At 41.7% G+C, this 27241-nt stretch overlaps 1 protein-coding gene across 3 annotated transcripts; it reads left to right on the top strand.

Moving 5' to 3' along the window:
- UCN3 (urocortin 3) lies at positions 1–27237 on the top strand. Of its 3 annotated transcripts, none has more exons than XM_066589919.1 (3): positions 7–89; positions 24490–24537; positions 25832–27237. In XM_066589919.1, the coding sequence occupies exon 3, from the start codon at positions 25847–25849 to the stop codon at positions 26309–26311; it is 465 nt and encodes a 154-aa protein (XP_066446016.1). In that variant the 5' UTR covers positions 7–89; positions 24490–24537; positions 25832–25846; the 3' UTR covers positions 26312–27237. The 3 variants fall into 3 exon arrangements, with proteins under 3 accessions (XP_066446019.1, XP_066446016.1, XP_066446017.1); XM_066589920.1 differs by lacking the exon at positions 7–89 and adding an exon at positions 2431–2456; XM_066589922.1 differs by lacking the exon at positions 24490–24537 and having other exon boundaries at positions 1–89.
- The last annotated feature ends 4 nt before the right edge of the window (positions 27238–27241 follow it).

Here is a 27241-nt window from a genome sequence, read left to right on the forward strand (position 1 = left end):
TTTCAAGTCAGAGGCAAGCTTCCTGATGATTTCTTTATCCTGAGAGGCAGAGAGAAGGGAGCGTCATTCATCCGCACTGCCACATTCAGGTGAGTACACAATGTTACTGACACTTTAACTACAAGTCATCTCTAAGCTTGGAGAGATAAAGCTTTTTTTTCCACAGACTACATGCATCTCTCACAGACCTGTTGTGGTTTTTCACATGACTTGTTCCTCTCTTGTAAAAGTGGAAAAATGTTTCTAATAACTTCATTCTGATCTTGCGCATATAAGCATAGGGGTGATGAGGTGCCCAGCATCTCTAAGACTAGAATGCTATTCTCTTTCAAAGTGTGCTTAAAATCTGTAATCCTTTTTTGTGCATGAACAAGTTAATATATTATTGGAGATCTTAAAAAGAGGCATGTTATACTTCAGTCATTTGGCAAATGTATTTTAAAATCAGTCTAACTATTTCTACTAAGAGAAATTGGTTAAATACAATGTAAGCCAATATTCATTAATTCTGCTGTTAATAGTTTGACTTTGTTATGCAAACAGGGAGCTACAGTATGCACATTTAAAAAGCTGAGAAGAGTTGTACTCTAACAGTGGTTTCACATAGTGCTTTTAGGAAGGACGCCACTGCAGTTTTTTATTCAGTTTTTTATACCAAAATCAGAAGTGAATCCAGCAAGAATGGGATCCACTCCTGTCCTTGGTTCAGAAAACTGCATGAAAAACTGCTCTGTATGATACCAATGTAAAGCATAGTTTTACACATATGTTATGTGGCTTTTTTTCATGCAGGTTTTGAGCCAAAAAGTGGATTTAGAAGATACGGGATGTATAAAGGAAGGTCTTATACTTCTTCTTACTGGATCCACTTCTGCCTTGGCTCAAAACGCTACATGAAAAACTTCCACATAAAAACCTTTGTTTGAAACCACCCTAGAAAATCATAAGCTTTCTCTTTTCAGAAGCAAGGAGTTATAAGAAATTAGAGCAATTTAAGTCTTTAGCACTCTCTTGTTCTTCAACTACTATACCGATCATCCATAATAATCGGCAAATCGTGAGATTCTCTGATCCATTAAAAAAATATCATAAAAAATAAAATGAAATACATGTACTAATAATCCAAACATGATGGAATATTATATAATACTAGACTATATAAAAACTTACATTAAACATTGTTTTATATATCACAGATGAATGTTCCAAACTATGTTTATGCCAGTTACCAAAATAAGTTATCAATATAACCAACAAACAAAATAATTCTTAATACAAGCAAGAATAGATAAGATGGGTGTGCTATAGATAGATAGATAGATAGATAGATAGATAGATAGATAGGAGATAGATAGATATGAGATGGATAGATAGATAGATAGATAGATAGATAGATAGATAGATAGATAGATAGATAGATAGATAGGAGATAGATAGATATGAGATGGATAGATAGATAGATAGATAGATAGATAGATAGATAGATAGATAGATAGATAGATAGGAGATAGATAGATATGAGATGGATAGATAGATAGATAGATATGAGATGGATAGATAGATAGGAGATAGATAGATATGAGATGGATAGATAGATAGATAGATAGATAGATAGATATGAGATGGATAGATAGATAGGAGATAGATAGATATGAGATGGATAGATAGATAGATAGATATGAGATGGATAGATAGATAGGAGATAGATAGATATGAGATAGATAGATAGATAGATAGATAAATAGATAGATATTAGAGATAGATAGATAAATAGATAGATGTACAAACCAGAATACTAAAAAATAAATTTTTACCACCAACAAATTGGAATACAGTTATATAATGTAGCCCGCATGTCACTAACAACACAATATCTAGTGCACCATGAGAGTTACAAACTGGCTGCAATCAATAAATATTTTAGTTGTACAGAAAAAATAAAACCATACTATGTAGTATGTTGCTGACTAACAAGCTAATAAATTTCATACTAAAGTCTTTACATATCATCATCCATGTGATAATCCAGTGCTCGTTCTGCAATTATGCCTGTGCATATATACAATTTAGCTAAATTTCTAAAGGCTAATGTGTAATCCTGGCTATTAGAAGGCATTTCAATGACTATGTAAATGTGTTAATGATCAAACATTCCCTCTTTATAAAGCATAAGCTCTTAGTGTCACATTCATTTGCATCTTCTCTATCCATCCTCATTTGCCACTGATATATTCATTATCGACCTATGGAGAACCAAGACAAATATTTCTGTGAATTTTAATAATAGTTGCTTATAGTTTTCATCACTTGCAGTATACCCTTTCATGTCTTCTAAGGGGATGGCATCATTATCACAGCAATGTGTAAAATGTTTTTCTGTCTTGTCACAGAAAAGCGTTGAATTCAAGGAAAACTGGCATCAAAGTGTGATTTATAAAGATTGCCACTGAAGTTTGGTAAAACACAACTTTGCAATTAGATTATGCATAGCAATGTAAGACAGAGTTATTAACTCCTCCGTTTTCAGTGGACTGCAATGTTGTTTTTAAAGTCTGTTTATCTATATAAACAATTTTTTTCCTTACACAAGATTATAATAATCTTATGTAAAAGGAAATGTGCAGTTACAGCATGAACACATTTACTTATTGCTATAGTAATCACTTCCACTGCTGCATATTTAAAGCTTTGGGAGTCTTCACCTACAGTCTGAATTAGAAAAAGACAAATATATTATTTTAAAGGGAACCTGTCATGCCTTACATGCTGTCTGATCTGCAGTATGCTACAGAGCAGGAGGAGCTGGCCACATTCATATATAGTTTAGTGGCCATTTCAACTCAGTGATTGACAGCTAACTGTATGCACACTTATACGGGATCCGTCAATCACTGTGTGAGTCCGCCCTTTGGACTTAGAAGCCCGGAGTTCACAGGGATGTCAATAAATAAAATACAAGTTAAAATAAAATTTGACTTTGACAGGTAGATTTAAAAAGTGGCTTCCCACTACACAGTGAATCATCTCAGTTTATAAGCAACAGTGTAATAGGGCTTTCAAGAAACAAGAATTTGTGCACTTCTTTCCAGCAATTCAAGTAGAATTTTAGAAAGTCATTTAATGGATACAATGAGACATATTTATAAATGTCATACTAGTTTTCTAGTGTAAATAAATAGAAAAGTAGGATGCTTCTGCTTGACACGCTATGACTGTGTTAGTAAAAGTGGAGGTGGCTTCAGTCACAAGGAATGTGACTCATTTACTAATATAGGGTGCAGTTAAACAGTGCAGTTGAGATGCAATTAAAACTGCATTAAAAATTGCATTGGGGAAAACTTGTCATATGCAATTTTTTCGTAAATGGATTACACAATGAAAAAGATGAGGTGAAAAAAAGTGAAAATCAGGAGCACAAAGGTAATTAGTAGTTAGGAAGATAATAAATATATGGCTGGTTTGGAATCCATGGTCATGCAGAAAGGTTTAGGGTCAAGTTATCCATGGCAGAAGAATGATCGGGATTTTTTTATGAAGGGACAAGGAATCTAGCAGTTAATGTATTAGTAAATGGAAGATAATATGGTATGAAATGAGTCCTACATAAGGAATGAATATGTGATAGCTATGTTTTATCATTTAAAGGATCACAAGTTATTCCTTGGTCTTACTGCTGAGACCCATGCCAATCTTGAGAACAAGGTTCCCATGCCCCCCTCTGCCTGTCACTGTAGGGTCGCTTCTTCCCCACAGTGACATTAGAATGACTGGAGTGCTAGTCAAGCATGTTCAACCAGGCTCCATTTATTTTAATGGAGTACTATTGAGTAGTTGATTGGCTATCTCCAGCAGTCCCATTGAAAGTGAATAGAGTGTCAGTGCACTTGTGTGATGAGCGCTCCATTCATTCTCTTGCTCACTGCGGGTGGTGCAGTAAGCCTACAGTGACTAAGATGGGGGACACGGGACCCCCATTTTTGAGATGTGTGGGGTCTCCGCTGTGAGAACCCCACAGATCAGCAAGTTATAGGGGACAACTTGTGATCCTGGTACAACCCCTTTAGGCTATTAGAGTAAGTGGTAAGAAGCCAGGAACTGGTAGCTGATCACTCACCAGAAAAATGCACTAAATAATTTTATGTCTACAAGGATGGCAAATTTATTTATATATTTCCATTCACACACTGCACTTTTGCACTCTTTGGTTTTGTGGTGGTTTTAGATTGAAGGTCCCTACGCTTTATACCTTGTGAGTCACATTTAACTTTGACTTATGGTCAGGAGCCACATGCAACTTAAATATGTTAGCATATTGAACATGGAGAAACACAAAATCATAAAATTAGCAGATAAATATTTCAGTTTGACATTTATACATTGGTATTACACCACCCAAATTGTAATTGTCCTTATTAAGGAGTCATATCTTTATTATTGTTAGTGGATGTCATATTATACCAAGTGAATATATTTGGTCACAACTCAGGGTTTCTATAGCTAGCCACACAGCAGGGGGTTGCAAGCCACATTTGGCTCCTGAACCACTAATTGGGAACCACTATTTTAGATAATACTCCTTTGTGGTTCCCATAAAACTTCTATTGCCCTGCATTCTCCTGTACTTAGGTTGCTATAGAACTTTAAGGCTAAAGCTCCACGGTAACTTTGGTTACAACTAGGCTGCAACTACTGCAGTTACGACAAGGTGATGCGACTGCAACTCATAGATCGAGACCTGATTTCAGCAACTTGTGAGGTGCAATGAGACCACATTGACTTCTATTACATTGTGAGAATGCATGGCTACATGGTGATGTTTGGCCATCCAACCTGTATCACAGTCAAAGTAGTCATGTAGCCCTAACCTTAACAAAAGACTATCTCAACATGCCACATTAATTCAGAGAAATAATGAAACATACACTACATAAGGGTGTTTTCACAAGCAATGGAATATTCCACTGTGTGGAAAATTCTGCATGAAAATACGCATGTCTAACCTGTAGATTTTAAGGCAGATTTGAAAATGGCTACTCAAATCCGAGTCAAAATCTGCATGTTATACATTTTAGATTTTGGTATGGATTTTCCACGGTATAATATTCCGTCATGTGTGAATCCACCCTGAGGCCTCCCTCACACAGGCGTTTTTGTACAGCGTTTAGCGTTGCATTTTCAGCGCGGTGCTAAACGCTGTACAAGGCTCCTATTCATTTTAATGGGGCTGCTCACACAGGGCTGAAAACGCTGCGTTGAAAAATGCTGCGTTTTGAAAGCGTTGCATGTTCTATACTTGGGCGTTTTCAGCTGTGTGTCTCCCAATGAAATGAATGGGTGCTGAAAGCACTGTAAGTGCCCTGTGTGGGAGAGGCCCAAGGGACCTTTCACACAACATCGAATATTTCACAACAGCGTTGCGGTAATGATTTAGCTCTTGTGAATCTAGAAGACTAGAACGTGTTCCCTGTGGTTTGATTCCTGGTTGTCAATGTAGGCCGCCTGCAGACGAGCGGAAATTCCACGTCGGGATTTCCCGCGGAATTTTCGCCCGTGGAAGCTGCCATAGGATTGCATTAGCAAACGCAATCCTAGGCAGACGGCCGCGATTTGGCCATGCAAAATCTCGCGTGGCAAACAATTCTCGGCATGCTCTATTTCTCACTCCCCGGCCGCCGGCTCCGGTCTGCGCATGCGCCGGCTGCCCGGCAGCCGGCACATCAAACAGCCAGGGCCGCGGGAGCAGGTGAGTGACGCGCTGCTCTCTGCAGATGCTCGGGTCGGGTTCCGCTGCGAGAATTCTCACAGCCACATCCGACCCGACCGTCTGCAGGCGGCCTAACTTATACGGCTCAATAGAGAATTGCTAGTCACATATATTCTGATTTCCCTTTGCCAGCTGTAGTCTCTAAGCCTATTGATGTGATTTGGGACTTATATATTACACATTAAGGCCTTAGTCAGACGGGCGTTTTTAGCCGCGATTTGCGCATGCGCATGCGTCCGGCGACTTTATAAAACCATTGCTTTGCAATGGTATCGGACACATGAGCGCTTTTTATGCGCTCGTCTGATAAATTATAGAACAGAAATCGCAGATCGCACCTATGCGCAGAGGGTTATGCCTTGTGTTACATGGCTGAGAGATATACAGTACATATTCATGTCTAAAGGCAAAATTATGCATTATAAAGGGGAAGCATGTGAATGACCAAACAGAACTGTGCACAGCTTTTATCTCCTTTATAATGGTTTACATTGTTAAAATAAGAGGAAAAAGTTTAATCCATTTGCCTAGAGATGAATGGGAGAGCGCATGCGCAGAGCCATTTGCAAAGAGTCAAGCTGTGTGCATGCACTAACTTCGTGGGAACACAACGCAGGGACGGAGCACCCGGCGAGTGTAAAATATATCTCCCTGGACTCTGTGTTCCCTCATTTTTGAACTCAATAACATAGTTTATAGAGATCAAACGTGATGACGGGTTCCCTTTAAGCAACTGATCAACTGATCATTATTAAAATGTGGACTAAAGGTGGTTTAATTATCAGTGTAAAAAAGGGTTCTTTGCAGTTAAAATAGTCAGATTTTGGAATGCCCTAGCCCATGAGTTGGTTATGGCAATTAAAAGGACAGCAGTTAGAAAAGGTCTAGACAGTTATCTCCTGACTAGTGATATTGAGAGAAATAAATAAAAACACACAAAACACATACCGGTATACAGTGCTCAAAAAATTAAGGGAAAATTTAAAGGAAACCTGTCACCTCCGAAAAGCACTATAAACTAAGTTATGGTAGCTGTCCAGAGAGGTGAGCAGGACAAGTCCCCTTTAAGCATCATAGTAAAAATTATGGTGATTAAAAGTGAAAGTTATATGCTTCATGTGGCGATAAAATGTAATTTTGCAATATAATGTTATAAATTGTATTACAAAGCTGCAGAGATAGTTCTTTTCCTGTGGTCTCCCCCCTGCTCAGTTCTCCATTGGTATCCAGTGGTTATGACCTGTATGCTCTGCTGTTTTACTGGTCAGGCACGCTCAGTGCCTTCATATTCTCTAATGACGACAGTTTGTATAGTCATAAACTCGTACTCCTAAGTAACTAGCAATGTGGCATTGTAAGAGGTGTAGCTTTTGCACTCCTTGGCAGTCATTTTAAATAACAATGTGGTAATCTGAAGCTTTCTGGAATGCAGTGGTGGCACAGGTCCGCAAAAAAATACTGAGTTCAGTTTTCTAATTTAGATGGACATTTGGAATAATGGCAGCAAGTGAAAACGTTGAAAATGTTCGTCCAGCCTCCGGAATAACCCTTTAGACTTCAGGGATGTTAATCTGTCCAGTTAGGGTATTATTACATGTACGCTAATACCTGCAGCTAGCACACGCAATTTAGCACTAAATGGCAGACTGAACCTGCCCTTCCGGGTTCAGCTGTGCAATTGGGGGGAAGAATTGCTATACTTGGCCACCGCAAGCACTCGTGTAATAACATCCTTAGGAAGCATAAGCGGTTGTGAATCAGTTTCACCTGCTTGTGAAAACAAATGAAAGTGACAACAGGAGCACTAGAGAGGCAACAGTAAGACAAACCCCGAAAAGGGAATGAATTTGCAGTTGCTGGCCACAGACTATTTCTTTATCCTTCCTGAATGATTCTTCTCTAGTTTTGCTAGTGTCCTTGTCACTACTGATAGCAAGATGCAGTACTGCAGCCCTATCAGGTTGCACAGGTAGTTCTGTTCTCCCAGGATGAATATATTCTGTATGTATATGTATATAATACCCATCCTCATAAAAATCAAGCACCTAGAAGGAGTTGTTGAAATCGAATGAGACTTTATATGTGTGAATGTGACGTTGATATAAAAAAGTGATTACAGTATCAGAGCAAAAGGATAATTTATTGCAGAAAGCTGAACACTTGAAGAGAGGCTCTAGTACCCTGTTGTACCACCTCTAGCTTGGATGCAAGATGTGATACAGGTGGGCATGGAGGCTCTAGTACCCTGTTGTACTGCCTCTAGTATGGATACAAGATGTGCTACAGGTGGTCATGAAGGCTCTGGTACCCTGTTGGGCTGCCTCTAGCCTGAATACAAGATGTGATAAGGGTAGGCATGGAGGCTCTAGTACCCTGTTGTACCGCCTCTAGCTGAAATACAAGATGTGATACAGGCGGGCATAGAGGCATACAGGTTCTATATGGTATCCTGCAGCATATCAGTCCACATTTGCTGTAATTGAGCCTCTAGATCGTGCAAACTCGTAGGCTGTCAAAGTTGGCATCTGGGATGGTCCCATACATGTTCTATTGGTGATAAATCTGGATACTGGGTAGGACATGGAAATGTAGCAATGTTGTGGAGGCTCCTGTGACATCCTTGCTATGTGCGGCCGAGCATTAAATTGCTGGAAATGCCTCTTGGAAGCCGCCATGAGAGGAACACATGTGGCTGCAGGATGTCCTGAGCATATCGCTGAGCAGTCATTGTCCCTCTTACCACTACTAGGAATCTGAAAATGTTTAGCTTGCAAAAAAGAAGGCCGAGAGGAGACTTAATAGCGGCCTACAAATATCTGAAGGGCTGTCACAGTGCAGAGGGATCAGCCCTATTCTCATTTACATATTTCAGCCCATGTATATTTTTTGCATGGGAAAATACGCAGCATATTAGAAAACGCAAAAAAATAAGCAGAAGGGCCCTTTGTTTAGATGCACAAATATGCAGGGAATATGCAGGTTTCCTGTATATTCAATGCTCCTTTGTGCTGACCCATTTACTTAGATGGCCTATTTTAGTGCATAATATGCACCAAAGTAGGAAAAGACACATATTTTTTTATGTAACCAAAGGTCACCTGAAGAATACGCATATGTGAATGAACCCATTGAATTCAATGCATTCTATTCATTGTGTATTACTCCTGTAATACACGGCTGTGTGAACAAGCCCTAAGCATAATTGGTGCAGATACTCCACAGTGAAAAATTCAAACCAAAACCTGCGTCAAATTCTACCCATTAGGTCAAATTGTGACACAGATTTTGACGTGGATCTACAGCAGAATTCACCCCTTCAACTAGAAGGGTAAAAACTGCTACAGATTCATGTCAAAATCCACATCAAATGGTACAGATTTTGACATGGATTTTGGTGTGGATCTGCACTAAAATCTGCTGTGCAGTGTGACGTTTGTGAACATAACCTTAATGAGGGCATGTTTAGGGTTAGTGCCCTGGGCAGCATGAGGTATAAATACAGCCCTGAGTGTAGATGTGCTTTTAATAGCTGTGGAACAATAAATAAGCATTACCTCTAGCAGCGACGTGTGTATTAGTCTCTCTCACCTCCCTTCCTTACCACTCTTCTTGCCCTTTCCTTTCTCTTCTCCATAGACTTCTATGGGCAACATGAATCATTGCCCTTCCCTACTTCCTATTGTGTGTTGCTATTTTTGTTACTAAAGATTACTTTTACATGACAACAGGCAGTGGAAAGTAAATTAGACAGACGTGAGACACATAATGGACATTACTTTAGAGGGGTTTCTCGGCACAGAACACACTGACTCTCACATGTAGACTGCTGCCTAAATTGATCCTAACCAATGGAGATAATCCACAGAACGATATGAGTAGAGAGAGAGAGAACCTGGATCATTAATAACAGCATTGTGTGGAATGCTTGACTTGAGATAAATAAAATTGTGTATTTGCTGGTTAAACTAAACAACGACTGTCAGTAAGCCGTGTGAGCTCACAGAGAGAGCACGGCACATATGCTAACACATGAGGGTTGTGGACAGCCTCCATTAGAGCTGCAATCTATAAAAACCTCTCTATATAGCAATGACGGAGACCAGTCTCCTAAGTCTCTAGTGTAGGAGCTTTGCCATAGTAAATAGATAGTTGATGCACTGTGTATCTGTGCACTCTGTCTCATCACGCACAACTAGGGCAACGTAGTGATACTCATCACCTCTCATCCTGATGAATCAACCCCAATATATGGGGGTTGAGGAAACGCGTTAATGATGACGATAATGATGTAGACCATGACGATTATGATATGGAACAAGAACTGGTGCCATCAGTAATGATAAGTGAAAACACTACAGTTCCTGATTACATTGATGTTTTTAATACATCTGAGTAGAAATTTTCATCCATGCACTACTAGCAGACAGATGAAGCAGCTCATGATATGATAGTACGGGTGCCTTAGCTCAACTATTTAAAGACCTCTATTGAAAGATACTCAAGGAGGGGTTATGGACATGAACTTTTCATACGTTTAAAGACCATAGAAAAGGGGGGGAGCAATTTACCCAAATACCGTTCTCACCTCTAAATATACTAGAGCTGACTCAAGTACCCTCTATGCATAGGGGGATTTTGGACCTTGGCACTTTACACAATATAGTCCAATCTATATCCCCTATGGTACAATAGTAGCTAGTAGCTATCATGTGGATGATCATGAATGATCTACCCTAACTCATGACTGTTATTCGTTTGTCTTTGTCTGTCTATTTAGTGTTGTGGTCCCACATGGTATTTTAAGATAAAAACTATTAAAAGTTATATTTTAATTATTAATAGACCATATGTGGTCAGGTCCTCAAAGGGTTCCTCTACAGTCATTGAAACAACACCTTTCAGGCTTGGGCCTGACAAAGGGCTAGTGTAACCAATAAAGACTTGAGTTTATTGATTTGTGCCAAGCATTATTGACAGTATTCTTATATATGATGCAAGTTCACTCTCTCTTCTGGAAAGTAAGAGCTCATCCGTTGCTATGGCCAACCATTACAATGTTCCTTTGCACTACTTTTGATAAATGTCTCCCATATGATGCTGCTTGCTGCTGAAAACTTGTGGGCTATTTAAAGCAGATATTTATATATACAATGCTTTTATGGTGTGAATTAATTCCACATAACAATAACATATGTTCAATTTAAAATATATGTGTGATCTGAAATACCAAAACAGCTATATTATCTGCAGCTAATTAGAACTAAATACAAACAAGTGGATTTACTGATGTAAAAGAAAAAAAGAGTAGAAGAACATATATAGTCATAAATACATTATTACATTCCTGAGCACAATAGACATAAGAAAAAGATACTATATACCTAACTATACAGGAGAAGTTAAAGGGGTTGTCCCGCGAAACAAAGTTGGGGTATACACTTCTGTATGGCCATATTAATGCACTTTGTAATGTACATCGTGCATTAATTATGAGCCATACAGAAGTTATTCACTTACCTGTTCCGTTGCTAGCGTCCCCGTCTCCATGGTGCCGTCTAATTTTCAGCGTCTAATCGCCCGATTAGACGCGCTTGCGCAGTCCGGTCTTCTCCGTGTTGAATGGGGCTGCTCGTGCTGGAGAGCTGCTCCTCGTAGCTCCGCCCCGTCATGTGTGCCGATTCCAGCCAATCAGGAGGCTGGAATCGGCAATGGACCGCACAGAAGACCTGCGGTCCACTGAGGGTGAAGATCCCGGCGGCCATCTTCGCAAGGTAAGTAAGAAGTCACCGGAGCGCGGGGATTCGGGTAAGTACTATCCGGTTTTTTTTTTTCAACACATGCATCGGGTTTGTCTCGCGCCGAACGGGGGGGCTATTGAAAAAAAAAAAAATGTTTTGGCGCGGGACAACACCTTTAAACACTGATGAGAAAATGTTACGTTTAACCTGTTGTTTAATTCTGTATTTACATCAATATCAATTAAAGCATACCCACACTTTCAGGTGACTTTACAGAATAAGCTGCCATGTACAGTATACGTACTTGAGGAGTAACACTATTTCTTGTCACTATATGACTTGCATCCCGCAATTTTCACCAGTTTTTCTCTCTATAGGCTGTATCTGTATTTATCTCTGGCAGCAAAGCTGTGTGAGTCTCCCCCCTCTCTTTAGACGTCATTGGGCAGCATGAGTCATCATTCTCCTGCACTTCGGGTTCTCTATCTTATTATCTCTGTTACTAGAGACAGACTTCACTTGACGACATAAAATATAAATTTTAAAAAAGCCAGAGCTCAGAGCTATATTATCAAAATAGATAATGAACAGCCAAATGAGATATTGACTTACTTCTAGGGGAGTGGTGGAAAATAAATACCCCGCTGCTTCCTAATCAAGTCGACTCCTCAAAAATGTTCAAATTCCAAAAGACATTCAATAAGGTGAGAGCTAGCTGAAGGAACAATTAAGCAATTTAATCATATGTACCACTAGCTGATATACCCGGCTTCGCCCGAGTTAATTTGGTACTGGTGTTTATCTGGTGTTCACACGGAAAATCTTATGAAGTCGTGGTTACTTTAGAGATACTGGAAAAACATATGTTCACCATTTTGCATAGTTCTCTGCGTTACCCAGGAAACACCACGTGGAGGCAACCATGCGACGTTTCCTTTATGTAAAATGACATCAGGAAGTGAGAGAAATAGATTACGTACATAAAATTTGGACACTAATTCTTTTGCGCTTAGAATTGATTAATCGAGATGGGACCCATTAACTTTTCATATTTATGACACAATCAATGCTTGTGCCAAATTTCATGTTTCTATGACATTGGGAAGTGAGAGATTTAGATTATGTACGTAAAATTTGGACGCTAATTCTTTTGCGCATAGAATTGAATAATTGAGTTGGGACCCATTAGCTTTTCCTATTTATGACATAATCAATGCTCGTGCCAAATTTCCCGTTTCTATGACACAGGAAAGTGAGAAAATTACATTCCGCACGTAAAATTTGGACGCTAATTCTTTTGTGCATAGAATTGAATAATGGAGTTGGGACCCATTAGCTTTTCCTATTTATGACATAATCAATGCTTGTGCCAAATTTCCCATTTCTATGACACCGGAAAGTGAGAAAATTATATTCCGCACGTAAAATTTGGATGCTAATTCTTTTGCGCATAGAATTGAATAATGGAGTTGGGACCCATTAGCTTTTCCTATTTATGACATAATCAATGCTCGTGCCAAATTTCCCCGTTTCTATGACACCGAAAAGTGAGAAAATTACATTCTACACGTAAAATTTGGACGCTAATTCTTTTGCGCATAGAATTGAATAATCGAGTTGGGGCCCATTAGCATTTCCTATTTATGACATAATCAATGCTCGTGCCAAATTTCCCCGTTTCTATGACACCGGAAAGTGACAAAATTACATTCCGCACGTAAAATTTCGACACCAATTCTTTTGTGCTAGAATTGAATAATCGAGTTGGGACCTATGAACTTTTTCTATTTATGACATAATCAATGCTCGTGCCAAATTTCACATTTCTATGACACCGGAAAGTGAGAAAATTAGATTCCGTACGTAAAATTTGGACGCTAATTCTTTTGCGCATAGAATTGAATAATCGAGTTGGGACCCATTAACTTTTCATATTTATGACACAATCAATGCTCGTGCCAAATTTCATGTTTCTATCACATTGGAAAGTGAGAGATTTAGATTATGTACATAAGATTTGGACGCTAATTCTTTTGCGCATAGAATTGAATAATGGAGTTGGGACCCATTAGTTTTTCCTATTTATGACATAATCAATGCTTGTGCCAAGTTTCCCATTTCAATGACACCGAAAGTGAGAAAATTAAATTCCGCACGTAAAATTTGGATGCTAATTCTTTTGCGCATAGAATTGAATAATGGAGTTGGGACCCATTAGCTTTTACTATTTATGACATAATCAATGCTCGGGGCAAATTTCCTGTTTCTATGACACCGGAAAGTGAAGAAATTACATTCCGCATGTAAAATTTGGACGCTAATTCTTTTGTGCATAGAATTGAATAATCGAGTTGGGACCCATTAGCTTTTCCTATTTATGACATAATCAATGCTCGTGCCAAATTTCCCCGTTTCTATGACACCGGAAAGTGAAAAAATTACATTCCGCACGTAAAATTTCAACGCCAATTCTTTTGTGCTAGAATTGAATAATCGAGTGGGGACCCATTAGCTTTTCTTATTTATGACATTATCAATGCTCGTGCCAAATTTCCCATTTCTATGACACCGGAAAGTGAGGAAATTAGATTCCGTACGTAAAATTTGGACGCTAATTCTTTTGCGCATAGAATTGAATAATGGAGTTGGGACCCATTAGCTTTTCCTATTTATGACATAATCAATGCTCCTGCCAAATTTCGAGTTTCTATGACATGGGGAAGTGAGAGATTTAGATTCCGTACGTTAAATTTCGACGTCAATTCTTTTGTGCTAGAATTGAATAATCGAGTTGGGACCCAATTACTTTTCCTATTTTGGAGATAATCTATGCTTGTGCCAAAATTCATGTTTCCACGACATCGGGAAGTTGGAGAACTTTTGGCGAGTCAGTCAGTGAGTGAGTCAGTGAGGGCTTTCGTCTTTATATGTATAGATAACAGCATTGAATGATGAGCTGCATTCATGTGCAAGCCACAGACTGGAACATGTTTCGGAGGTATGGCAGTAAGAAGCTTTTGTTGATTTGTGATTGTTTCTTTCACTTGATGACAGACATGGACACAAACTAGAAGCAAGGGAGACTCCTACTGGTCAGTGCTTAAGAGGGAGTTTTTATCACAAAAAACTTAATTTATGTAAAAAAATGTTACTTGCACTTTAACTAGCTATCCAATTGTCTATCATATTGACACAAATTGTCTCAAAATACAGTGAACATTTTAGCAATAGGCTTCTTTAATTTCATAAATCTAGTCATAGAGATGATATAGCTGTGAGATGAAAGTCTATTTCATGGATAGGTGTCTCACTCAGCTAACCTATATAACAGTGTGTATGTTTATTTCAACACTTCTGGCAATTGTTTATCTCCTACAATTGAAATCCATGCCCAGTAATGCTCTCCTCAATATCTAAAATTGGTTGACAGTCTGAAGGCCCATGTACAGATTAGATCATTGGCCAATCCTACTGAATGCCAGGAACTGACCATGCTAGAACTTGAGCATTGATCTTCCTCGTAGTCTGTAGTCTTACCATCATGCCATCCAAAGTCTTGTTAGTGTGCTTCGTGTATCCTATCACAGTTCTTGTTGATCTCTTTAAATCCTCAGCCGTGAACTTCCTGTGCCTGAGTATTCTGGCTGTTTAGTGCATTATGCTCATAATTATTCTTAGATCCAATCTCTGTGTAATGAACTCTGCTTATACCTGACTACACCTGATCTCCAACCCTCTGTACCAAACTCTGCTTATGTCTGACCATAGCTGCCAGAACTATCAGAAGTAAAGACCTAAGTAAATGAATTAGAAGCACAAGTGCAGGGCTTTCAAAGTAGTTCAACCTCTACACCTCAGTTATACAGGCTTATTAGAAATGATCTTCCTGATTTGAAACACTCATAACTCACATTTAAAGACACTCAAATACATATTGTTACGGCACTCTGCCCCCCGAGCGCCAGTTGGGGGGCCCTGATCTCCTGCACCCCACTGTCCCTGCCTACTTGCCTCGGCCCTGGCTAACCCCAGGCGGACAACTGGGCGGCAGTCCCTGCACTGGCTAGGGACCTGGCGACTGCCTAGATGGAACTACTAACAGGGGACAGAGTGCCGACAGAAGAGGCAGGTGTAACAAACCAACAAAACTTACAAGTACAAGCAGGGCTGGAGATGGAGCTCACAGGCAGATAGACAGGACCTGAATAGCAACTAGTGCTGACTGGGACAGACCAGACTAGGGGCTAACAGGACCAACAGAAACAGGCTGAGAAAGGATAGCAGGGCTGACAGACAACTAGGGACTGGCTGAGGTAAACTGCAGACAGACTGACTAGATGAAAGCAGAACCAATAACTGGCAGTGAGCTCACATCACTGCCAGTCTCTTAACCACAAGGTTCCGCCCCCGGGCGGAGAGTGGGAGGAGGCAACTCCACCCACTGCTGTATAAGAAGAACGGAGGAGTGTGGGCGGCACCCTACGGGTGGACACGCCCATGCCGCCGCCCACCGGCCGTCCCAAGCTGCTGGGATAACCTCGACACAGGGCTCCAGGCTGCTGGAGCCGACGCCGGAGCGACGCGCGCCGACCGCGGGACCCCGTGCCGCGCTGTATGGTAACATTACCCCCCCTCTGACGGGGGACCTCCGGGCCCCCGGAAACTCGACCAGGCTTATCCAGGAGGCGGCTGCGAAAACGCTGTACCAACCCGAGAATGTGACCCTCCTGGGCGGTCACCATGGGCTGATCCTCAGGTCCATGACTTCGGTAGTCTGTGGCTGCCCCATTTCCTTCAGGGCCAACAGTTGACATATCGTCATGTTTCAGGTCGTCTTCCGAGTCAATGTCCAACCATTCACCACTGTCTTTTGACCCATCCTCGCTACCAATGACGCTGCCTTCAAAATCTGAGGCATCTCCAACTTTAAAATCACTGTCATCTGAGCTATCATACTCCAAAAAACTCTTCCGGGCCCCCAAATATTGTAAGGTTCCTGTAGCCCGGCGAGAATCCAGGATCTCCTGGGCCTCGTATTCAACTTCATCACGGACCGGGGTGGGCGGCGGGGGACCGGAGGTGGGCATCACCGAAGGGACAACAGGTTTCGACACAGACTTATGGAACCCCCTGCGACCCCTCCTTTTGCGATTTCCAGAGGACCGGTACCCCTTCTGTCCCGCCCTGTACGGCTCAAACACCGACAGACTCTCCTCACAACGCAACTGCATACGAGACCCCACCCCTTTCTTCCGTCCCCCCTGCAGGGCATCGGTGGCGACATCAGCAGCAGGGCAGGCGGACGGGGTGTGAAGGTAAGTGGGACCTCGGGGACTGAGTGCGGTCTCGACTGAGCAGGGAGGATGGGAAGCGCGATGGCTATGGCAGAACGGGCCCCACTGGGTTAGCTCCCCAGTGGCCCAATCGAATTGGGGGTTATGCAACGCCAGCCACGGCATCCCTAGTACCATGTCTACCGACATTTTCTCCATTACCAGGAATGATAGACCTTCCGAATGGCGACCCCCCACAGTGAGTTGTAACACTGGGGTCCTCCATCGTACCAAGCCCGAAGCCAGAGGAGTAGCATCAATGCTAGCAAAACGAATTGGCGTCTTCAGCGCCAAAAATTCCGCCCTCAGGGGCTCAACGAGACGCATGCTTACCAGGTTAGCGGCTGCTCCGGAATCAATAAATGCCTGCCCTAGGCGGGAGAAGTTCCGGAATCTAACCTGGCAGGGTATTAGAAGTCTAGGACGTACCTGTGGTCCTAGGCGACCCTCCCTGCAATCGCCTAGGACTGGGAGTCTTTCTGCCGATTCGGACTGTGGGCGCTGAGGCCTCAGGGGGCAGGTTATCACCCGATGTCCAGCTTTCCCGCAGTAGAGGCAGAGATGATGCAATAACCGAACTCGGCGTCGCTCCTTGGGGTCCAGCGGGTCCAGTTCCATAGGTTCGGGAACAGAGACTGGTACGGAAGAGGAAGGAACCGGACAAACGACCTCCCTGACTCTACTGGTCTGCCTGTCCTGCTTCCCAGCCCTGAGCCTCCTATCTGCCTTCACCGCTAGCTCCATGGCCTCCTTTAAGGACCCGGGAATGGGATGGGAGATCAACAGCTCTTTGACCGCGTCCGAGAGACCCTGCAGAAAAACGTCCTTCAGGGCACTCTCGTTCCATGCAGTGTCGCCCGCATAGCGTCTGAAACTGGAGCAATAATCCTCCACACAAAGCGACCCCTGATGCAGCGCCAGCAACCGTGAAACCGCCAACCCCACTCGGTCCGGCTCATCGAAGATGCCCCCGAGTTCCTGAAAAAAGGAGTCCACCGACTGCAGGGAGGGGGAACCCTCGGGAATAGAAAAGGCCCAAGTCTGGGCAGAGCCCCGCAGCAGGGACATTATAAGCCCGACCCTCTGGGCCTCTGAGCCCGAAGAACGGGGACGCATCCGAAAAAACAGGCGACACGCCTGTTGAAAAACGAAAAACTTGTTCCTCTCCCCAGAGAACACCTCGGGGAGAGGGCACTTGGGTTCGGGACTGGTAAAGGCGTTCTGCCCCTGCGACAACGCCCACTGCTCCTGGGCCACCATGCGAGCTGACAAATCCCGGATCACCGGCACCAGGTCTTGCAGCTGGTTTGCAAGGGCGCTGATCGCCGCCATGAAAAAAAAGGTATTTTAAGGGCCAGTTATTATGTTACGGCACTCTGCCCCCCGAGCGCCAGTTGGGGGGCCCTGATCTCCTGCACCCCACTGTCCCTGCCTACTTGCCTCGGCCCTGGCTAACCCCAGGCGGACAACTGGGCGGCAGTCCCTGCACTGGCTAGGGACCTGGCGACTGCCTAGATGGAACTACTAACAGGGGACAGAGTGCCGACAGAAGAGGCAGGTGTAACAAACCAACAAAACTTACAAGTACAAGCAGGGCTGGAGATGGAGCTCACAGGCAGATAGACAGGACCTGAATAGCAACTAGTGCTGACTGGGACAGACCAGACTAGGGGCTAACAGGACCAACAGAAACAGGCTGAGAAAGGATAGCAGGGCTGACAGACAACTAGGGACTGGCTGAGGTAAACTGCAGACAGACTGACTAGATGAAAGCAGAACCAATAACTGGCAGTGAGCTCACATCACTGCCAGTCTCTTAACCACAAGGTTCCGCCCCCGGGCGGAGAGTGGGAGGAGGCAACTCCACCCACTGCTGTATAAGAAGAACGGAGGAGTGCGGGCGGCACCCTACGGGTGGACACGCCCATGCCGCCGCCCACCGGCCGTTCCAAGCTGCTGGGATAACCTCGACACAGGGCTCCAGGCTGCTGGAGCCGACGCCGGAGCGACGCGCGCCGACCGCGGGACCCCGTGCCGCGCTGTATGGTAACACATATATTTAATAACATTGGAAACAAAAACTCCAAAAGTTTTGTTACACAACAACAAAAAAGTTTTCTACATCTGAGGTGTTCAATGTGAATCCCCTTTGTCACTAGAAACACATCAAGCCTGCAGTCAAGTTTCTGCCATACATTTTGTAGCATATCACAACTGACTGATGCAAAGGCTTCTGTGATGCGTACTCGCACATCATGCATGGTGGGTGGTAAGGGTGGCATGTAGACTTCATCTTTAACACTCCCCCAAAGAAATAAAATCACAAAGCTTAATGTCCGGGGAATGTGGTGGCCAAAGAAGAAATTCACTATCATTACAACCTGTATGGCCAATCCATCTCTTTGGTAGTCGTCTATCGAGCTTCTGACTTCATTGTGAAAATGGGGGGTGCCCTGTTCTGTTGGAAGATGAAACCTGGGATTTCCTGTTCCAGCTGCGGCAGAAGCCATATATGTAGCATGTCCTGGCACAAAAATCCCCGGGATTGTCTCCTCATGGAAAAAAAAGGGCCGTACATTTACAGCGCAAAACACATTCACCTTGGGGGAGTTGCGCATAAGCTGCACATAGGCATGTGGGTTTTCCCTCCCCAGATTCTGACATTACGTTTGTTAATTGCACCCGAAAGATTCCATTAAACCTTTGATTTCCATTAGAATTTGCATACTTTCGCAGAAATAATGTCGCCTCGCTTTGTCATCCGGTTTTAGGGCTTATAACAACTGCAATTGGTAGGGATAACATCGCAAAGTTTGCGCAGAATCTTCCACACAGTTGGCTGTGGAATGCCAAGTTCTCTGCTTGATCTGATGATGGATTTCTCAGAGCTTTCTGTCAAACTTGCATGGACACACTCAACTGTTTACACATTTTCTGGTTAACTTTTTCCTTAAAATTAGAGTACCACTTACACATTGTGTATCCACTAGGCGGATCTTCACCAAACTTTGTTTGAAAATGATGTTGCAAACTAATAACAGTCTGGTAGACGTGAAAATTAAGGACACAAAATGCTATCCTGTCTTCGTTGGCAGCCAATTTGTCTTATAGCGAAGACTATGACAGAATAAAACATTGTGTGGCTCATTTAGTAAAACTGCTTAACATTAAAGGGGTTGTCCCGCGAAAGCAAGTGGGGGTATACACTTCTGTATGGCCATATTAATGCACTTTGTAATATACATCGTGCATTAAATATGAGCCATACAGAAGTTATTCACTTACCTGTTCCGTTGCTAGCGTCCCCGTCTCCATGGTGCCGTCTAATCTTCAGCGTCTAATCGCCCGATTAGACGCGCTTGCGCAGTCCAGTCTTCTCCCTTCTGAATGGGGCCGCTCGTGCCAGAGAGCGGCTCCTCGTAGCTCCGCCCCGTCACGTGTGCCGATTCCAGCCAATCAGGAGGCTGGAATCGGCAATGGACCGCACAGAAGACCTGCGGTCCACCGAGGGTGAAGATCCCGGCGGCCATCTTCACAAGGTAAGTAAGAAGTCACCGGAGCGCGGTGATTCGGGTAAGTACTACCCGTTTTGTTTTTTTTATCCCTGCATCGGGTTTGTGTCGCGCCGAACGGGGGGGCTATTGAAGAAAAAAAAAACCCGTTTCGGCGCGGGACAACCCCTTTAAGACTGTGCTGGTTGCCCATAGCAACTGATTATAGTGCAGCTTTTATTTTTCCTCAGCTGCTTGAAAATGAAAGCAGCGTTGTGATTGGTTGCTTTGGGCAACACAGACAGTCTTACTGTTAGGCAGTTTTGTTTAATGAAATTTTTTGAGTTTCTGTTTCCATGGATATCAAATTTATGTATCTCAATGCCCTTAAGTGTGAGTTATGAGTGTTTCAAATCAGGAAGATAATTTTGTAATAACCCTGTATAGGATTCCGCTACCTAAAAATTTTTTGGGAAAAAGACAATTTTACCTTGGGTTTCTCAATGGTTGCTGGATGATTGTTTTCTACTCATGGCCAGTTCCCCAGTAATAGATCCAATGTGGTGTTCATCATTGCCCGATTTGTATGAGATGCGGAAGCCTGGTCTTCTCCTTATTTAGAACAAGATCATGCCATGTTGGGTCAAAAAGTGCTATATTTAATGTTCAACAAGGAAGGTATTCAGTTTCTGAATATACTGCAAAGTTTCAAAGCTGGGCATCTAATATTTCATGGAACTCTTTCACACTGAAGTGGCATTTCCATGAGGGTCTTTCAGAACAGGTGAATGATGAACTTAAGTAGATCTTCCTTCACATCTTGAGAACAATATTTGGTTATGCATTTGTATTGATCAAAGACTGTGGGAAAGGAAGTGAGAAAAGATGTTTTATTATAATTCTTGAACCCTCACTCACTCAACAGTCAACCCTCACTTAGAACCAAGGTATGCTATCAAACTAATTCTTTTTGAGAACCAATGCAGGCAGATATAATTCATGGACCAATTTCTGCTGCTAAGTGATGTTGATATATTGCGAAAAGATTATGCCTTTATTGTGAGAAACCTGGCATTATATTTTTGACTGTCCTGTTAGACCACAAAGGTCAATTGCTGTGATGGAACTCAAACATAATTTTGCCCCAGGATCCCATTGTGATCCTTTGAATTTGGAAATACAACCTCTATCATCTATGACACCAAGTGCTGGTAATTTAATATCGTATTGTTCCCATTTTATCATATCTATTCAGCTCCCTTGTAGATCTTGCAAATTAGCTACTACTGCAATGTTGGATTCCAACTCAGTAGGAAATTGTATGGACATTAAGTTTGCTTTTGATAATCCTATTGACCATAGTCCAAGATCTTTAAATAGTGACTGTTAATGGATCACCATTAAGTTACAGTCCTATTACTCATGAAACCATTGAACTGAAATTGATAATTGATCCTAATCATCATGAGAAGATATGTTTCTATTTTTTTCCCAAAAAAATTTCCAGTAATTTGGGGCATTCCATGGCTTTGGTATCCGTAATCTCACAACTGATTGGAAAACGAGACAACTACTGTTTACTTCTGAAATCTGTTAAATGAATTGTCAGCCAAAAGATTCTATTCCCTCTGAGCTGGGAGCTAACTCCATAGAACTGCCCAAACCCTACAGAGTATTAAAGGATCTATGCAACAAATGTACTGACCATTTAGTTGCTCATCATCCTTATAACTGTCCTACTGAACTTTTTGAACCAGGCCCAGGAGCCCTAGAGGGCCCATAAAATCTCTCTTGCCCATATTGCAAACCAATACTATGAATGAAACTTTGTAGTTGGGAGCCCAGTTCTAGACTTTGCACTGGGGCCCAGCAGATTCATGTTATGCCTCTGTGTCAATATGTGCAGACCAGATCACACTTGATAAATGATCATTTGGTCTGAAACGCTGCACTACAAATACTGTGCAATCCACAATGTTCCTCTAAGATTAATAAAGGCTTTAACTACATTCTTCAAAAAAATGTTGCTTTTCTATTTAAGAGTTTATTCATTAAATGTTGAAATCCAAGTAATAGGACCAGAAGTAGGCAAATAGGGGAAATAAAGCATACCTATAAATGGGTGCAACCAATGTGTCTTTAAAATTTATGTAAAAATTACTCTAAAAGATGACACGTGCACCTTAACCATTCCACGACACAGGATGTAAGTTTATGTTCTTCCAGGGTGGTAGTTAAAACAACAGGACATAAACTCACGTCCTGTTAATGGTAAAGGCTCACATTCAGTTGCAGGAGCTGGCTGTGACTGTCAGGCAGCCTCATACTGCAAGAGCGGGGATTAGTGAGGGTCTTCAACTATGACACATCATTTATAGTATGGGCCACATGTTTTCCCACCAAAATATATTAGTTTGCCTTTCAGTGATATCAAAGTAGTTATCAATGCATCAAACTCCAGAGGGATGTAAAACAGATGCACTTGCCATGGTAAATTACATTTATGTGCATTAGCAAAGCTGTTTCATTGGACTCTGCCCCTTCATTAGCTCGTTCAGCAAACAAGTAGTAGCTCTAGCGTAGCTGCTATTTTAGAAGTCTGGTTTGAAATTCCAGACGACAACAATTTGAAGAAAATAAATTAAATATGGTCAGTTAATGGGGTTGTCTATTTCTTATGTATTGATGACCAAGTTATTCAACAGGGATCCACTGCTCGGGACCCCTGGTGACAGCCACTGCCAGTGTGTATGGAGACAGAAGCTGACAGCTTTGAACACCTGGCTGTGTCCCTGTTGGTATTGCAGTCCCTGTTTCCAATTGATTCAATGCCTGCATTATCAACCCGGGCCAATGCAATGTGTAAAGAGCTATCCACTTATTGTACAGTTCACATTGACTGCCACTGGAAGAACAGGTGATAAGCCAGGGTCTCAAGCAGCGGACACTTGTCCATCAACTATTGATAACAAGTCCTGAGGATAGGTCACCAATAGTTAAGAAGTAAGTACCATATATACTTGAGTATTAGCCGACCCGAGAATAAGCCGAGTCAATAAGTTTTACCACAAAAAACTGGTAAAACTTATTGACTCGAGTATAAGCCTAGCTATACTCAAGTATATGCTAGGTTTAAAACCCCCCCATAGTACTCAACTCCCAGCCGGCGTCTGTGTCTGTGGCATGATGGTCCCCCCCGCAGTGCGGCAAGCTGCTTGAGAATTCACAGCGCTGGCACTCAATCCAATCACAGTGCTTACACAGCACTGACTGCAGGGGAATTCAAAGCCGAGCAGGGAGATGATAGCGGGGAGAAATTTCAAGCAGCTTGCCGCACCGCCAGGGAGACCATTGTGCCGGGGACGCAGACACCAGCTGGGACGTGAGTATTGCAGGTTTGTTTTTTTTTTTACGTCCCTCAAGTATAAGCCGAGGGGGGCTTTTTCGGCATAAAAAAATGTGCTCAAGAACTCGTCTTATACTCGAGTATATACAATAACCCATTTATTACCTACAAAAACACCACATAGCATAACAAGATTTCATTTTTACAAAAAGATACAGTGCAACATAAGTATTGTCCTGTATTCACCTTGCTTCATAAGTATCTGTGTCTAAGGAAAAACAATGCATTCTAAAAATGTAAGCAGTTATATAACTTTAATTAATCTAAATCTGTAAAATTCATTTATTGCATAAATGTTAATTTAGATTTCCATTTACAAGTAAAAATGTAAAAAATTAAATATTAAAAATGAGGGCTTGTTAATTAATAGACAGAGAAATATGTTAAAGATTTGATTGTGTGAACTGTTTTCAAGGGGGCTGCTAACTAAGTAATATCACAAATTAGAATTGCCTAAATATAATTGGGATATAAAATGTTGTCAATATTTTTCTAGATTCATAATTGTGAAAGAATGGTAAATTTGAATATGCTAAGATTACATTATTCTTTAAAGCCAAGTGTGCAAAGTTAGTCTATACATACTGAACATGCAAATTTACTGTATGCATGTTGTCATGTCTGTAAGATATATTCATTTGCTGGATAAGTATATACATATATACCTATTATAACTATGTCATACGCAGACAATAGTCAAAGTTGGATCTTATTTAGACTGGTGAGTTTTATCCATGTTTAATTGTCCATATTTTAGGCGTAACACCCAGACCCACACAGTTCCATTGGACCATACTAATCGCAGGTACAGTACATTACACTGTTTTGATTTAAACTTAACTACTTTGTACTAAGCAAAGTATGGGAAGAACATAGTATTGTGGTGGTGATCAGGACCAGTCTTGAGTTAGATAGTATGTTCCATTGATACCCTACCCTTACGGTGTACCATCTAGTGCCAAAATAATTTAGTCATGCAGTGTATAAAAAACATTGCCATAAAGTGTCCATATAATAATAAGAGTTGTATAACTTAGGCTTCATTCAGATCTTGTTTTTGCTTCACCCAGTGGTCTAGTTAGGATGTTCATTTAAAATCCTGAAAATAACACTGCTGACAGGACCTGGGCAGAACCTATATCAGCCATTATCGAAAACTGCTGAAATGTAGACCAATACAGTATATATGGATTTTGGCAGGTTCCCATTCACTTCAGGCATTTTGTGCTGCAAAGAAAAGTGCAGTCAGCCACGCTTTTCTTTTCAGCACAGAATGCTAGAAATGAACAGACACCTGCCGAAAAGGAGACCTTTGGGTCTCTGCCTCAATAGACTTCTATAAAGACCGAGATAGGTTCTGCCCACGTCGAGTCCAGCAGTGCCGTTTTCACAATTTTAGGGCAAGCACCCACTGGCGTTTGCGTTTTCCGCGGGAAAAAAACGCAGCGTTTTCGCCGCGTTCCCCCGCGTTTTTTCCGCCCGTTTTCCGCGGCGTTTTTCGCGGCGTTTTCGCGGCGTTTTCGCGGCTTTTCTATTAATTTCCATGGAGAAAAATAAGGACACATATGCAACTGACAGCTCCTATGTTAAAAACGCAAACGCAACGCAAAAAAAACGCCAGTGGACAGGAACACATGTTATCTCTATGCCTGTGCAGGAAAAACGCAAAACGCAAAACGCAAAACGCAGGTAAAAAAACGCCAGTGGGTGCTCGCCCTTAAATGGACACCCTCACGGAACCCCTGGACGGAGTAAAAGACAAAATCTGAGTGGAGCCTAACACTGCCCAAGCAATAAACTTGTGATTGAAACTGCATCCTGCACAGCTGCCTTCCCTAGCCATTGCCCACTTTGTCACACCATAAACATGTGAATAATGTATGAGGTAGCCTCAAATTGAACAGTAAAACTAGGTTGACAAACCGAACCCTAATTTTTTCTTTCCTCTTTCCTTTGCATTTGAATTATATATTAGTTCTTACGATATATGTTATAAGTGAATATATACTTTCTATTTCCGCTATTATAAGTCATAAAATTAAAAACAATGTCTGCTATGATAAGTTATACAATTTAAAAAAATGTTTTTGTTTCCATAGGTGCATGGTGGAAGTATGCCACACACTAGGCTACTCCTGCTACTGTTCATACTGTGCATGGCCCGGTCAAGTCTCCACTATAACTTTTATAAAACAGAGTCAATTTTCAGCTGTCTTAAAGAAGTCCTTGAGGAGGCCAAAAGGAGAAGTTTAGAAGACAATTCGGTTCTTAGCAAAAGGGGCTATGACTTTGGACCAAGTGATAGCCTATTATCCCAAGAGGAAGAGGAGGAAGAAGAGGATGAGAAAGAGAAAAGGACATTTCCAGCTGCACGCTACAGATATCTGTCACAGGCCCAGGTGAAGGGCAAGCTATATCAAAACAAGGCAAAAAGTGACCGCCGGACCAAATTCACTCTTTCATTGGATGTACCTACTAATCTAATGAACATTCTATTTGACATTGCAAAGGCTAAAAACATGAGGGCAAAGGCTGCAGCAAATGCACAGCTAATGGCCCAGGTTGGCAGGCGAAAGTAAGGCTGGCTAGGCTGTGCGTGGCCCACAAAGGGAGGTAGATAAATTAGCACAAGACTTGTGCCATGAAATCTCCTGCTCCACACATGGCCGAACCCTGGAACTTTTCTTTGTACAGTACACTGCTATATAATGAGTCCTTCAAAGCTGCATTTACTTCCTACATGTCTATGCCCAAGGGGTGATATGTCACCCTCCTTGCCCTCTTTTATAATTCATTAATAAATAATTTTGTTCTATTTTGTTACATTTTCTCTATCTCTTCCCAACCTCTGAAATTTCTGTATTTTGGCTTTATCGCTGTCCTATGGATTTTATTATATCTTTTTTCTGTTAATGATTTCCTTTGTAGTTTTTGTTCCTTTACATGGAGATTTTAATGCACAAATTGAAAATTATTAAAAAAAATTGCATCTCCCACTGTGATGTTTTTTTTTTTAAATTGGAACAAGCAATTTTTGATATGTTCAAGTTTTTTGTGTCTTTTCAAGGCCTTTATAAAAAAAAAAAACAGAACAAAGATAAGTAGAAAAAAATTGCTTCTGCACTACTACACGTTTCAAGATTTTTAAGAAACACTGTCCAGATTTTAACTTGTCACATGTAAAAAGGGACACTACTTGGCATATGCTTAGCCCACTGAAATGTGTATACTAGAATATGTTTAGATACTTTTACATTCTTCTTTATATCCAAAATCTGAAGAACCATCCAGATCCAACTCTTCTTTTTACATAGCAGCAATGCATTACAATGTATCAGTGGACTCCCAGACAAGAGAGAGATTTGTGTTGCTGTTGTGGTCAGCTCAAATATGAGCCCTATGTAGTTCTACAGTGCTGAAGAAATGTCCAGATGGATTTTCTCTCTTTAATGGTAATCCCATGTTATTAGCCAAATGTTCTAATAAATGCTTATTTTAAAATTCAGTGG

Source organism: Eleutherodactylus coqui, chromosome 2 (genome assembly GCF_035609145.1).
Source record: "Eleutherodactylus coqui strain aEleCoq1 chromosome 2, aEleCoq1.hap1, whole genome shotgun sequence".
Lineage (NCBI taxonomy): Eukaryota > Metazoa > Chordata > Amphibia > Anura > Eleutherodactylidae > Eleutherodactylus > Eleutherodactylus coqui.

Coding starts and splice junctions, on each gene's coding strand:
- UCN3 (XM_066589922.1), top strand. CDS start 25,847: ATGCCACACACTAGGCTACTCCTGCTACTGTTCATACTGTGCATGGCC.